A 12,695-nucleotide genomic window follows, 5' to 3' on the forward strand; every position below is an offset into this window, starting at 1 on the left:
CTTCTTTATGCACCAAGAGCTTGTAACACTTCAAAGAGAAAGGAAAAATTGAAATCGCATCATATGACCCCTTTAAGGTCCAATTCAGACTATTAACAAACCATTGACTATGACTTTTGCATGAATAAACTCCTAATTTGCTGCTTATTAGTTAGTAAGGTAGTTCTTATGTTTAGTTATTGGGTAGGAACAGGGATGCAGAATATGGTCATGCAGAATATGTGCTTTATAAGTACTAATAAACATATGTTCATAATAGGTATGCTAATAAGCAACGAGTTAATAGTAAGAATTGGTCCCTATACTAAAGTGTTACCCTATTTTGCAGTTACAATTATAAAACGTTTGAAAAATTGCACAAATAAATACCAAATGACTTGATAATATAAAATAAGAGCAAAGTACTTTTTTTTTTTTTTTTAACTAAGTTTCCTGATTCAACACGTTTTGTAAATTATTACTGGGTCAAGTCCAATGTTCCCTCAAATTTTTTTTCTTGCTGAGCAAAACTTTTCTCTATTGGGTGGACATTTCGGCCACCTGAGCAAAAACATTCTTTATACCAGACCTGTACAGCGCGCACACAAAAAAAGTGTGTAACTTTTAACTTTAATGTGCTATTTTTATTTAATTTGACCCGTGACTAAATGATGTACATTTTAGGTTATCTGAGAAAACTTTTTTTTTGTTTGTTTTTTACAGTATAATACACTGCCATTCGAAAGTTTGGGATCAATAATGTTTATTAAAGAAGTTTCTTATGCTCATCAAGGCTGTATCTATTTGATAAAATACTGAATATTATTTCACAAAATAATATTGTGAAATATTATTGCAATTTAAAATAAAAGTTTTCTATTTTAATATACTTTAAAATATAATTTATTCCTATAAAGCAAAGCAATTTTCAGCATCAATTACTCCAGTCTTCACATGATCCTTCACAAATCATTCTAATATGCTGATTTATAATCAATGTTGGAAACAGTTATGCTGCTTAATATTTTTTTTTGGAACCAGTGATATTTTTTCTGGATTCTTTGATAAATACAAAGTTAAAAAGAACAGTGTTTATTCAAAATAGAAATGTTGTGTTACAATATACACTATTATTCAAAAGTTTGTGGTCAGTATTTTAGTTTTTTTAAAGAAATTAATATGTTTATTCAGCAAGAATGTTAAATGGATAAAAAGTGATAGTAAATATTTATATTTTTAGAAAAGATTTCTATTTTGAATAAATGCTGTTCTTTGTAACTTTTTATTAATCAAAGAATCAAGAAAAAAGTATCACAGGTCCCAAACTAAATATTAAGCAGCACAACAGTTTCCAACACTGATAATAAATCAGCATATTAGAATGATTTCTGAAGGATCATATGACACTGAAGACTGGAGTAATGATGCTGAAAATTCAGCTTTGCTTCACGGGAATAAATTATATTTTAAAATTAAAATAGGAAACCAATATTAGAAATTGCAATAATGTTTCACAATATTACTGTTTTTTTCCCCTGTATTTTTGATCAAATAAATATATCCTTGATGAGCATAAGAGACTCCATTAAAAAACAAGGTAAATTATTTATTAGGTTTATAATATAGGCCTAACATAATAAAATATCAAAACAAACTGAAGCATTTAAACTGATAGAATAGAATAGAACAGAAAATAAACTGAAGCATTTAAACTGAGATCTGTAAGTAAAAAAAACGTGAATTCTTCTATAGTTAGGCTATCTAAACTTCCCTATGAAGTACAGTTTGCACAATACACCTGTGTGTGACTGTAAATGTCTTGTTACCATTTTTTACTGTAAAATGTTTTGTTACCGTTCTGTGCCCATCATCCGCTATTTCCAGCACTTAATCAAGCCACTCTTCTTTAATACATGATGACGTTTTATTTCACATGTCATTGCGTTTGCGTTGGCTCTCGATTTGAGCTATTTCGTCCGCATTAAAATATTTGGTTTCTACAGTGACTCATTTGGCGCACATCATTCTCTATCTATGAAACCGCATTCACCGGTTCTAACTCTATAGCGGTTTACCCGAGCATTGCAATTCATTCGCTTTCGCAAATGGCTTTCCCAACTCATTTATGCGTGAGTGTGGCACATTATTTCTTCTGCGCGCTTAGAGGGAACATTGGTCAAGTCACCTTTAGCGCTTAATTTATACAATACTGTTTCAAAGCAGCTTCACAGTAATAAATAGGAAAACAACAGAATCAATGATGCAAACGTTTTTAAATATGAGACTAATTCAAATTGTGCCGAAAATCAGTTCTAAAAAGACAATAATGTCATTGTTTAGTTCAAGCCAGTTCAGTGTTGATTCAGTTCAGTTCAATAACTGTGTAAAGTTCATCAACTATGAAAAAAGCTTAATTCAGCTATAATCAGCTCTAGAAGACAACTGTTGTTATTCATCTCAAATCAGTTCAGTGTTGATTTAATTCAGTTCAATAACAGTTTTGATATTTCAAAATTCATCAATTATGAAACAAACAGCTCTACAGAAGACAACAGTGTCTTCATTCAGCAGTGTCAGTGCAGTCAAATCGAGAATATTCATGAATATTAAGTGTCTTCCCAGTTCTAATTCCCAACTATTTAGAGGTATTTCTTTAGAGATATCTTAGAGGAAAAGCTCCACTAACTGAAGTATCACCCATTTATGGATGATCTCTGTGACTGACAGACAGGTCACTCATCACAACCTCTCACTTTAGCCTTTTGACACCACTTGCTACCTCAAGCCATAACTAAAACAGTTTGACAGCCTGGTCTGTATCAGAGTGGCCTGTGTGAGAGCTACAGTCTAAAGCCAAGAATTCACTCTGAAGCCTCATTCTTGTGATAGATGGAAAAAGCAGAACTACAGAAACTCAGTGCTACACAGGATCTCCATCTGCCCGCTTCTCTCACCCATAAACCCCTGAGCCAGTTTCCACCGAGGCAGTAATTTCAATTGCAAAGTATTTTTGTAGCAGTTCTTCAAAACATGTCATGGCTATAAAGTGGATTTCCTGATCTGGGGGTTGAATGGAGGACACAGTCTCTTTCGGCTGATAGCTTAATTACTTACAGTCTATTCACTGGGCTTCGCAGGCTAACAGGGTTATCGCTGAGTAGGATTTTAATGTAATTTAGCTTGTCAGACTGCAATATTAATCAAAGTTGGAGGGTTTGGTAAGTATGGGATATGTTGAGGAGAGACGACATTATAACATTAATCATGCAGAGCTAATCCATAAAACATGATGGGTGTCAAGACTCAAGGCAAACAGATACTGCTAAATAAATCACTCTGTGTAATTGCTGTGATGACACACACTTGATTAAGTTGCACTCTGTGGTAAAGAATCCAGATACATCACTCAAGGAACACAATGTGGATGCTTAATTATCCTCTATTAACCCTTTGAAATAACTTTTTGTTGATTACATCACATTCAATTCACACAAGATCCTCAGTTAACAACATTATATTCACCCAAGCTATACATAAGGCTAAAATCGCGTTTGACACCTACTTTAACAGTTAATGGTGGAACAAAGAGGTGTAGAGTAACTCACTGTATTCTTAACATGACTGATTAGCAGTGATTTTTATGGGCTGTCAGGAGCTATGGTGTTCCCCAGCGTATAATTATTCATGTAAGTGCTTTTTCTGTGCTTTATGAAAAGCTCCAAGGAACATTGTTCTTTGAACATTAGCAATGTGTAAAACCTTTAGTCTTGCACATATATTTGGATTAATGAGGTGCTAAAGGGAACAGTTCCTTTCAGTTGTGAGTGCTCTTTACGTGAGCATAAGTGATTCGATGCTTGTAGTAACAAAACAGTGAAGCAGCCCCATAAAATGTTTTATGTTGTATCATAAAATGCTACATTCCTACATACGTTTAGATCTTGTTTGATGTAAATCAAACCACAAGTGTTTCCTCTCTCTTCCCGTTTAAACAGAATTGGACTTCACATGGCACAGAGCTAAAGGGATAGTTCACCTACAATTGAATATTCTGTCATCATTTATTCACCCTAATGTTGCCGTTCCAAACCTGTATGACTTTGTTTCTTTTATAGAAACAATAATCATATATTTTGAGCATCCAGATCTAACAAAACACATTTTATGCGGTGATGATTTTGTATGAATCCATACAATGTGATTTGTGGGAAAACGAACGATTTTTAGAAAAAAAGTAAGCATGAAGGTCCATCCCTAAACTCAACCATTGTTTGAAAATGTGTGAATGAAATCATACGTATTCATGCCATCTACCCACCAAAAAACAGTTATGAACTGCGATGAGACTGTGATTTTCTCATTTCTCATCTCATTGTTTTTTTGTGCATACAATGGAAGTCAATGGTGATCAAAATAGTTTCGTTACCAACGCTCTTCAAAATATCTTATTTTTGTGTTCCACAGAAGAATGGAAGTCATATACAGGTTTGGAACGACATGAGTACATTTTGGGGTGGACTATCCCTTAAAATTCAAACAGAAATCAGCGATGGACATTTGCCTGAATTTTGATGAATCTGAAGTCAATTCAGTGCAACTTCCATGGCCACCCTGAATTTAGACTAAGTAACACCTCTTTGGAACAGATGCTAATGGATCCAGGCAGGTATGCTGGGGAGTTGAGGAAGGTCAACTCGCACACAGAGCAGCTGTCATTGCATGCTTTAGGAAGGCACCTTCTCCTCTTCTTATAGAAAGCATTTGTCCACTCTAGGTGCTCGAGGGCCCAAGTGAGACCCTCAAGACGATGTTTATAATAGCACTCAAAGGCTACATGTGCAAACACAGAGCACAGGCCTCCTGTGAAATACTATAGCAGCTTCTGTACATCCAGCACAGCAAATGCTTACTTCTAAATATTCCCAGAGGACATTTTGGACTTCCGAGAAAATCTTAGTAAAGTAGAGCGAATAATCTTACTCAAGAAAAAGGTTCAGCCTTTTAAACGCACTTGAGTTTTAAATGACCGTGGCTGGGAAATGCTCTAATTTCTGCGGTTTGTAGTCAAGCTCAAAGAAACTGGGCTGTGTGGGCGGAAAGTTTTATGAGGATAATTAACCAATGATGATTACAAGGCTCCACACACAGACCAAAACTCAAGACCCCATTCTGTGGGACTGCTCTCATGCTGCACAGAGCCAATCTGATGTGAACTGTGTCTCACCTGCATCCCCTCGTTTGACCGGCTCTTTTATGTCCTGTCTGTCATTAAAGCCAAGTGGGGACCTCAATTAAATCAGACTATTTATTCAAAGGCCCTATCGCTTTCCTTCCAGAAGAATAACATGTTTCCGTTTGACATCTTGCATGGCTGAGTCATAATGGCCGTTATTAGCTTGTTTATTGTGAAGGCTTGTCTGTGACAGCAGTTGACCTCCGCCTAAAATTACAGGGATAAAATGATCAAATACAATCAAAAACTGATAAACAGTTATTTTAGTAAACTAGCTTTAATGGTACAAATGTTGTGAGTGAAAGCAAGAACTAATAGACGTAAATACATTTTGTGGTTATTAATGCAACATTTTCCAAGGTTTTCACTGCTGTGCTCTCTCACTCTGAAGAGATGCTTGTTTTTTTGTTTTTTTTATTACCCCCTGCCAGCCACTGGTGGGTTGTATATATTTTCAGCTGGGATTTTCCCAATGGCCTGCCACAACACTGTTTTAAGTTCATAAAAACCCAACAAACTACTTTGCTATGCAGACCTAATAATATATTGAATAAACAAATACATTTCAAGAAGTGGTGTTTTGTGTATTAAGTGGCAACCTACAATATAAATTCATCATAATTCACACTGCTCAAGGCAGTTTGTGTGGACAAATGCATAGAGACCAAAGAACAAGACCACAGCAGCTTTCACAATAGAAAATGGCCTTTTTCTGTCATTTAAGCTGTGCAGCATTAAACAGTTCCAGATGTGGTTCTGCTCAGCATGTGAGACAAGAGTGTTTGACATGAAAGCCTATATGCCAGCCTTCAGTGTCTTCCCGCTCACTCTAAATAAAAAGTACTATTTCTGTTTCTCAAGCATCAGATTTCCTGGATGAATGAAATTTGAAATTGACATACCAATATGTGTATGCAAATAATATTTTATACAACATATTTTACTCCGAGAGCTGGATGTGAAGTGTGCTTCATAGAATGGCATGTGACTGCTGAGTTTCTAAGCCTCAGTATCACACAGGTCAGCTGTGTCTCAGTATAAGTGTGCAAAACAACTTTACCAGCCACGGGTGATTGAGCACGAGTGCACTGTCACATCAATCATGCGGAGTGTGTACATGTGAATCGGATTAATACATTTCTAAGCCTACGCCTCCAGAAGTGTCTGAACTACACCGAAACTCTTAAAAATAAAGGTGGGTGTCAGATCAGTGCCATTGAGGAACCATTTTGGATTTCCCAAACAATTCTTAATTATTTTCTTAGAGTGAAGAACATTTTAATAATCTAAAGAACCTTTTGAGCAAGGGAAAGTTTCCCTGGATGTGAAAGGTTCTTCATGGAACCATACATGCCGATAAAGAACCTTTATTTTTAAGAGTGTAGGGTGCAAAGTAAAAACCACACACAGCGAGATGTTAATAGCTACCACATTCAGATGTACAAAGTATAGTGTAGTGTAGTATGTAGTTTGTGTGCTGCTGTTGGCATTACAGCAGCTTGATGGTTTCTATTTCAATCCCACGAGATATCAATAAACTCTTACTTTTCTTCGTGAAAGACATGAAAATGAAAACATAATTTCCTCTCTTGTCCCCAAAAGACACTCTTTCTGCAGTGCCAAGCAGACCAGCTTCATACAGGCTGCCCTGTCACAGAGACGATCACCAGACTGATTTAAACCAGCGGGAGAGTGTGGGATGGCTTTCCATTCTTCTCACTCTGGCCTCTCTCACTTGTTTCTGCTTATTTTCCACAGCTTGCATGGCTTGTGGATGGCTTAGAGCAGAACAATGGGTTTTTTGTGCACTTCTGAAAATGCGTGTGCCTATTGGGATGTACAGCCATAGCTAAACCTTATTTATAATGTACATCCCACCATTTAATCAGTAAGTTCTGATACAGAGAGAATCGTCAAATTAAGAAAACAAATACAGACAGGTAACAAATATAACACATCAAGGCTGAATCATTAAATGTTTAGCTATCATTTAATCAGTATTACTTATGACAGTCTACAACAAAATTATGGATGCACAGGTTTAATAAGCCTGTCTACTCGTGCTAACAGATAGCAAATATAATTTTCTTATATTCGCCCAACCAGTTTATTGTATGATACACCAAAGGCAACGCATCACTGGGCCTTGAGTTGTCGTGCATAATGATCAGATTCAGACTTGTGGGGAGACTTGCGTTTCTGACATTTGTTTATGCATAATTACGCAGAGCTGACATCCCTCTTTGAGACAAGATGAACGTGGAAACGATAATTAGTATTTTCACCGAGACCAAGATCAAGGTGCCCTTCAAAGACTCAGAATCTAATCAAATCACACATTTGTCTCTGTATACAAAATAATAATGAATACATTTTACATGCAGAGATCATGTTACATTACAAATGTAATTATTTTTGCAGCCTTGCAGGGCCACTTGTAATTGTAAATTAGTGTTAGCTATTATAATTACTTATACGGTATCAACATGCACAATAAAACATTTTTTAATAGAATAAGAAATGAAAAGTGCATCAGTGAAAATTAATTAATTGGTCAACTGTAACACATGCAGTTGTATCAAACATTTATTTTGAAGGCACTCTATATTTCTCAAGTCACATGAACTCATTGTATTATATTATATTATTATATTTTTTGGTATGACTATGCACAGTAATGTTAAAGACTACAAATAAAACGAACCACAGGCCCTAAATCAATGACCACCATAGGACATTCCCAGGAGAACCGAAGTGCTCCAAATGTAACTTTCCTTCCTGGGTTTTAATGCTATAAACTTGAATGGACAGTGTAAAGTGTTAACTACTCTTACATTCTGTTAATTAGTGTCTTACCATTGGCGTTCTTCCCGCAGATGAGATGTTCAAAGTGTTGAACGAGACCAAATATCTCCGCGTCATTGCTGACGACAGCCTCCAGCGCCTCAGGGGTCACTGGAGAGGTGTTGATCCCGCTCTGCGCCGCCAGCACACGGAGCCCGATCTCCTCCACTAGATTTTCAATGCAAGCGGTCAAACAGATGGCCGCGTACTCGTGAATGCGCACTGAGATGCGAGTGTCCACCATCCAGCGGAAAAAGCGTCCGACAGACAGACCCAGTGTGCAGCAGGAGGACTTGCTCTTGCGCAGGACCTCTCCGGCGCTCATGCTGTACAGCGAGATGGCTCTGACCGCGGCCGAGACGCAGCTTTCCGCCAGCGCCCAGCTCATGACCAGTCTCATCGCGCTCTGCACCTCGAACCGCGTGCACCTGCAGTGCACGACACTCAACCGCTGCGCCTCTCTGGAGATCCGCAACAAAGCTCTGCGCATAAGCAGTGACAGACTCCTGACGCTCTCTGGTGTGAAAGAGTCTCCAGCAACTTTACGCAGGACAACATCGATCTCCTCATCTGTCCAAGGGAACTCTTCTAACTCTGGTAACCTCGGACATTTGGAGAAGATGTCCTCTGGGTCTTCAGGAAGCACCGTGTTCACTGTGTCCCAGCTGTTGTTTCTGCTGTTCATGGAATCCGTGTAGCTCCACCAGTTCCCTCGCTGTGGAGAGCTGATGAGCGCCTGCGAGTTGGACTTGGAGGAGGACAAGCTGAGGGATCTGTAAGAATCACCGGCTCCATATCCAGAGTCCAGGGTCAAATCCTCAAAAGTCTTCATAGTAGTATTGCTCAAGGCTGCCATATCTTGCTTATTTATGTAAGTGGAGTGATTTATTCTACGTTTTCCAATATATAGGACTTAACAGGAGGTGCACTACTTCCCTGGTTAGTAGACACGCAGCGCAAAGCCAAACTCCTTGACTTAAGTTAACGCACGTCCATCGTAAAGCACAGCTCTTGGTTTAAAGGTCTGCACACATGGGCAATCCAGTGCCGTATGACCCACGCTGGTCAGACTTTTGACAGCTAAAAGTTTCGTCCAATCAGCGCACAGCTTTCTCTCAACCAATCAGACACGCGCAACGCTCGCGCAGTTCAGTCAGTGCAAAGTCAGAACATAGGACAAGAGTTCGGTCTCGGGTTAATAGGCAATACATAGCATAGCTAACTTAAACAAATTAAAGTGGTATACTAATTCTATAGAGGTGAAATATTCCTGCATCTGTTTGATGCACGTTTATGCCCTCGTGTGGTGGTTAGTAGAAGGATTATGCTGAAATAATATCTGAACAAGATTCATTTGAATGAACTTCATTTATTCTTCAAAACAAGAAATTTGAACGGGGAAACGTACATACCTAAATCGTCTACAAACAATTTCACAGAAATTATCCCTTCATCAAAACTTGTCTGTATTGCTGTGTAAGTCTAACACTCTTTATAATTTGGCACCCTCTATTGTAAGTATTTTGAAGTATATTCAAAATAAGTAAGTATTGTGAGCCCAAACCTCTGCTATTTTAAACTACTCGTTAAGTTTGAAATAAAGAGACAAACTGCAGAATATTAGACAACCCTCTCTCTTCACATTTCTTTTAAATCTTAAGACTGGCAAAGAAGCATTTTTAAAATGTCTCATGTGCATGTGCCTTCAATTATCCACTCTCAGCGTTCTCCTGGTTTCTTCACAGATTCATATTTTACCCATCAAGTTGAATGAACTTGGCAAAGCCCTTAAGAGAATCTTGTTCATCAAACTCCAGCGCTCACATCAAACACAGTGTGGCAGGCCCATGTTCCCCTGAACATCGACTGGGGCAGAAATGGCCACCACACACACTAAGCCAGCCAAAAACAACAGCAGGGTCCTCTGTGCTCCTGTTATCCTTGAGATGGTCTTTTAATAGGAATGTTCCACATGCCCCGTTTGGAGTGGAAATAGTGGTAAAAGTTCCTCAGTCGCAGTCTTTCTACCTCTAGTCCGTTCTGCAGAACCCTGAGAGAAGATGTGACAGAGGAAGAGAGACAAAACACAGTAGTTACACCAACACTGGAACTAAGACTTGATTGGTTTGATATTAACTTTCACATTCTCATAGTTAAGCCGCATAGTTTATTAATGCATTAGCTAATGTTATGTAATGGAACATTATCATACAGTGTTACCAGAACAAACTGGCATTCGCAATGGAATTAATTACCTGTCCAGCAGCTCCCAGTCTTCTCCTCCCCAGCGGTCTTTAAACTCCTCTGTATTCATCCCACCAATTTTATCAAAATCAGACTTATAAATTCCAAACAAGCCAAAGCCATTCACTTCCCAAAAGCCTGTGTGAGAAAATCAGACCTCAGATAAATGTACACAAACAATGGAGATCTCCCAGTTTCTTAAAAATGCATTCTAAACTAATTTAGCAAAAACAGTTTTGTGCCAATTTCATGCCAATGTCCATAACCTAGAAGATGCATAAAACAATTTTATTTGTCAATTCATGTGCAGTACCCTAAGTGAGGGAAATCACTTCCAAAATGCCAGAGGAAGCTGACAGCCTGATGCATATAATATATTGACCCATCAGAATAAATATGCAAATTTGTTTTTGACTAAAATGTGTCTGACAAAGGCAAATAAGAAAATAAAATAAATCAGCCTCTCTCTGTATAAATAACCAATTACATTCCGACGTAACCTTTTTCAAACAATCATTCCACTCATTCTTCTCATATCACATATCAATCCTGCTTGTGGTAAAATCGTATTTATTTCAGTGAATAAATTTGCTATAACAGTTAATCTATACATACACTACTGTTCAAACCTTTCGAATTACTATGAACGTATGTTTTTGTAATAAATATATACTATTATTCACCAAGGTCCATTAAAGTGAAAAAAGTAAAAAGTAAACTGCTAGACATTATGTCTAAAGAGAGCAATACGACTCTGTTTAAAACAAACAGGATATGCAAGAAATAGAATCAGACACATTATGCACAACTGGTGTTTAAGCATATGTGTTTGTATGTACCTAGCAGCTGTCTCTAAAAGTGTCTGTGTATATGTTTTACCATCAGGCTCCAGAGGTGAGCTCCCACAGTCCAGCCTCATGACAATGGGTGCGAAGGCCAGTCTGCCTTCCACACAGTGCTTCCTAATAGTCTCCAGGATATTGTGAGGGAAGTGGATATGCAGGTCACACAGGAACACTATGCTGTGACTGTCCTGGAAATGATGTTACACCATCACCAGTGTTGCTTTGTGCAACCAATTTTCTTGGAGAAAATTTGTAAATATTACTTTTTTTATCAATTAAAGTTATGTTTTGAATTAATTTTCAAATGCCTAAAAAAAATCCCAAAACACCTTCTAGACAAGCTTCCATTCTGGAAAAGAGAGCCCTTCAATCATCTATAAAAATTCATTATTTTCCATTAAAATTAAACTTTCAAATATTGTTCCCAAACACAGATCACCCCAGGTACAGTACATATTTACAATAGAAAAGGCCTGTATAAAATATTCTCACCTCTATGGTGTCTACACCCATCTGTAAACCAGATGATCTCTCAAAGTTCCCTTCACGTCTCAGATACTTGTACCTACACACACAGAGCCAAAAACAAACAAATGAGAAAAATGTTGTTTTCTCAGTTACAAACAGTATGTGAGCCCAAAAACAGGACTTACATGAAGAATCCTCCAGTGAAGATCTATGCAGGGACTCTGCTCTGCAGGTGCTTAGCTAAAAGTGGAAAGACACAAGAACTCAGTCCTCACCTGGGCACAGTGCTCTCCTTCAGTGCCTGCTCCACATCCATGTCATCACTCTGGAAGTCTACGACGATCACGATGAAATTCTCATCCTTGGTCTCACGGTGCAGGAGCTCCATATCTGAGATAAACTGCTGCACCCAGCGAGCCTGGTTCTTTACTGTCACAGAAGACAACTCCGATGAGTGGCTATGAAACTGCAGTTTGCCAAGCTATTCATAAATTAAACTAGTTATATTGCGCTCCTAAAATGTCCCGTATCTGGCTTTGTTTTCAAATTGACAAGCTCTCTACAGTCCTCATGTACACTTATTTGCATTGCTTTGATAAATATGCACAAACAGGAGCTCATATTAGTTTTAAATACCTGGTACTACAAAGTGTACCATCACGTCATGTCTCCATTCTAACATGGTCGGCTGGCAGAGCAGGGGTTTGGCCCAGCTGGTGCTCCAGGTTGTGGTGGTGCGTGTTTGGGTACTGGAGCCGCTGGGCGGTGGGTTTTTGGAGGGTGTATGGTGGGATGAGGGTAAAGTTCCCTCTCTGCTCTCAATTCCCTCCTCATATCGACTGCGGTGCAACAGCAGATAGATGTAGTCAGACAGGCGCACCACTCTTTTCCCTCCCTCCATCAACAACAGCTCCATCAAATAACGGTTGCCCCTGGCTGAGTCCCTCCTCTTCTCTACATTTACAATACGGACCAGAGTGTAGATCCTGATAGAGAGGTGAAGAAGAAACAGTGAGAAAAAAGAGAACAGTTGCTGTAAATAGAGTGCATTTAAATGAGACAATAAGGAATATACATGATAA

The 12,695-nt window shown here is 38.3% G+C and overlaps 2 protein-coding genes across 2 annotated transcripts in view; both read right to left on the reverse strand.

Moving 5' to 3' along the window:
* abtb2a (ankyrin repeat and BTB (POZ) domain containing 2a) overlaps positions 1–9,057 on the reverse strand; it is a 23,876-nt gene extending 14,819 nt beyond the window's left edge. The window contains exon 1 of the mRNA XM_016497073.1: positions 8,069–9,057. Within this exon, the coding sequence (XP_016352559.1) occupies positions 8,069–8,912 (844 nt within the window). The 5' untranslated portion in view covers positions 8,913–9,057. The remainder of the gene's footprint in view (positions 1–8,068) is intronic.
* A 926-nt stretch (positions 9,058–9,983) lies between these two features.
* Positions 9,984–12,695, reverse strand: part of b4galnt4b (beta-1,4-N-acetyl-galactosaminyl transferase 4b) — an 81,911-nt gene continuing 79,199 nt past the window's right edge. Inside the window, exons 16-21 of the mRNA XM_016497083.1 lie at positions 12,250–12,599; positions 11,889–12,042; positions 11,638–11,710; positions 11,180–11,333; positions 10,312–10,438; positions 9,984–10,106 (exon numbers count right to left, since the gene is read on the reverse strand). Coding sequence (XP_016352569.1) covers positions 9,992–10,106; positions 10,312–10,438; positions 11,180–11,333; positions 11,638–11,710; positions 11,889–12,042; positions 12,250–12,599 — 973 coding nt within the window. The 3' untranslated portion in view covers positions 9,984–9,991. The remainder of the gene's footprint in view (positions 10,107–10,311; positions 10,439–11,179; positions 11,334–11,637; positions 11,711–11,888; positions 12,043–12,249; positions 12,600–12,695) is intronic.

Source organism: Sinocyclocheilus anshuiensis, unplaced genomic scaffold (assembly GCF_001515605.1).
Source record: "Sinocyclocheilus anshuiensis isolate Anshui unplaced genomic scaffold, SAMN03320099.WGS_v1.1 scaffold502, whole genome shotgun sequence".
In the NCBI taxonomy this organism is placed as follows: Eukaryota; Metazoa; Chordata; class Actinopteri; order Cypriniformes; family Cyprinidae; genus Sinocyclocheilus; species Sinocyclocheilus anshuiensis.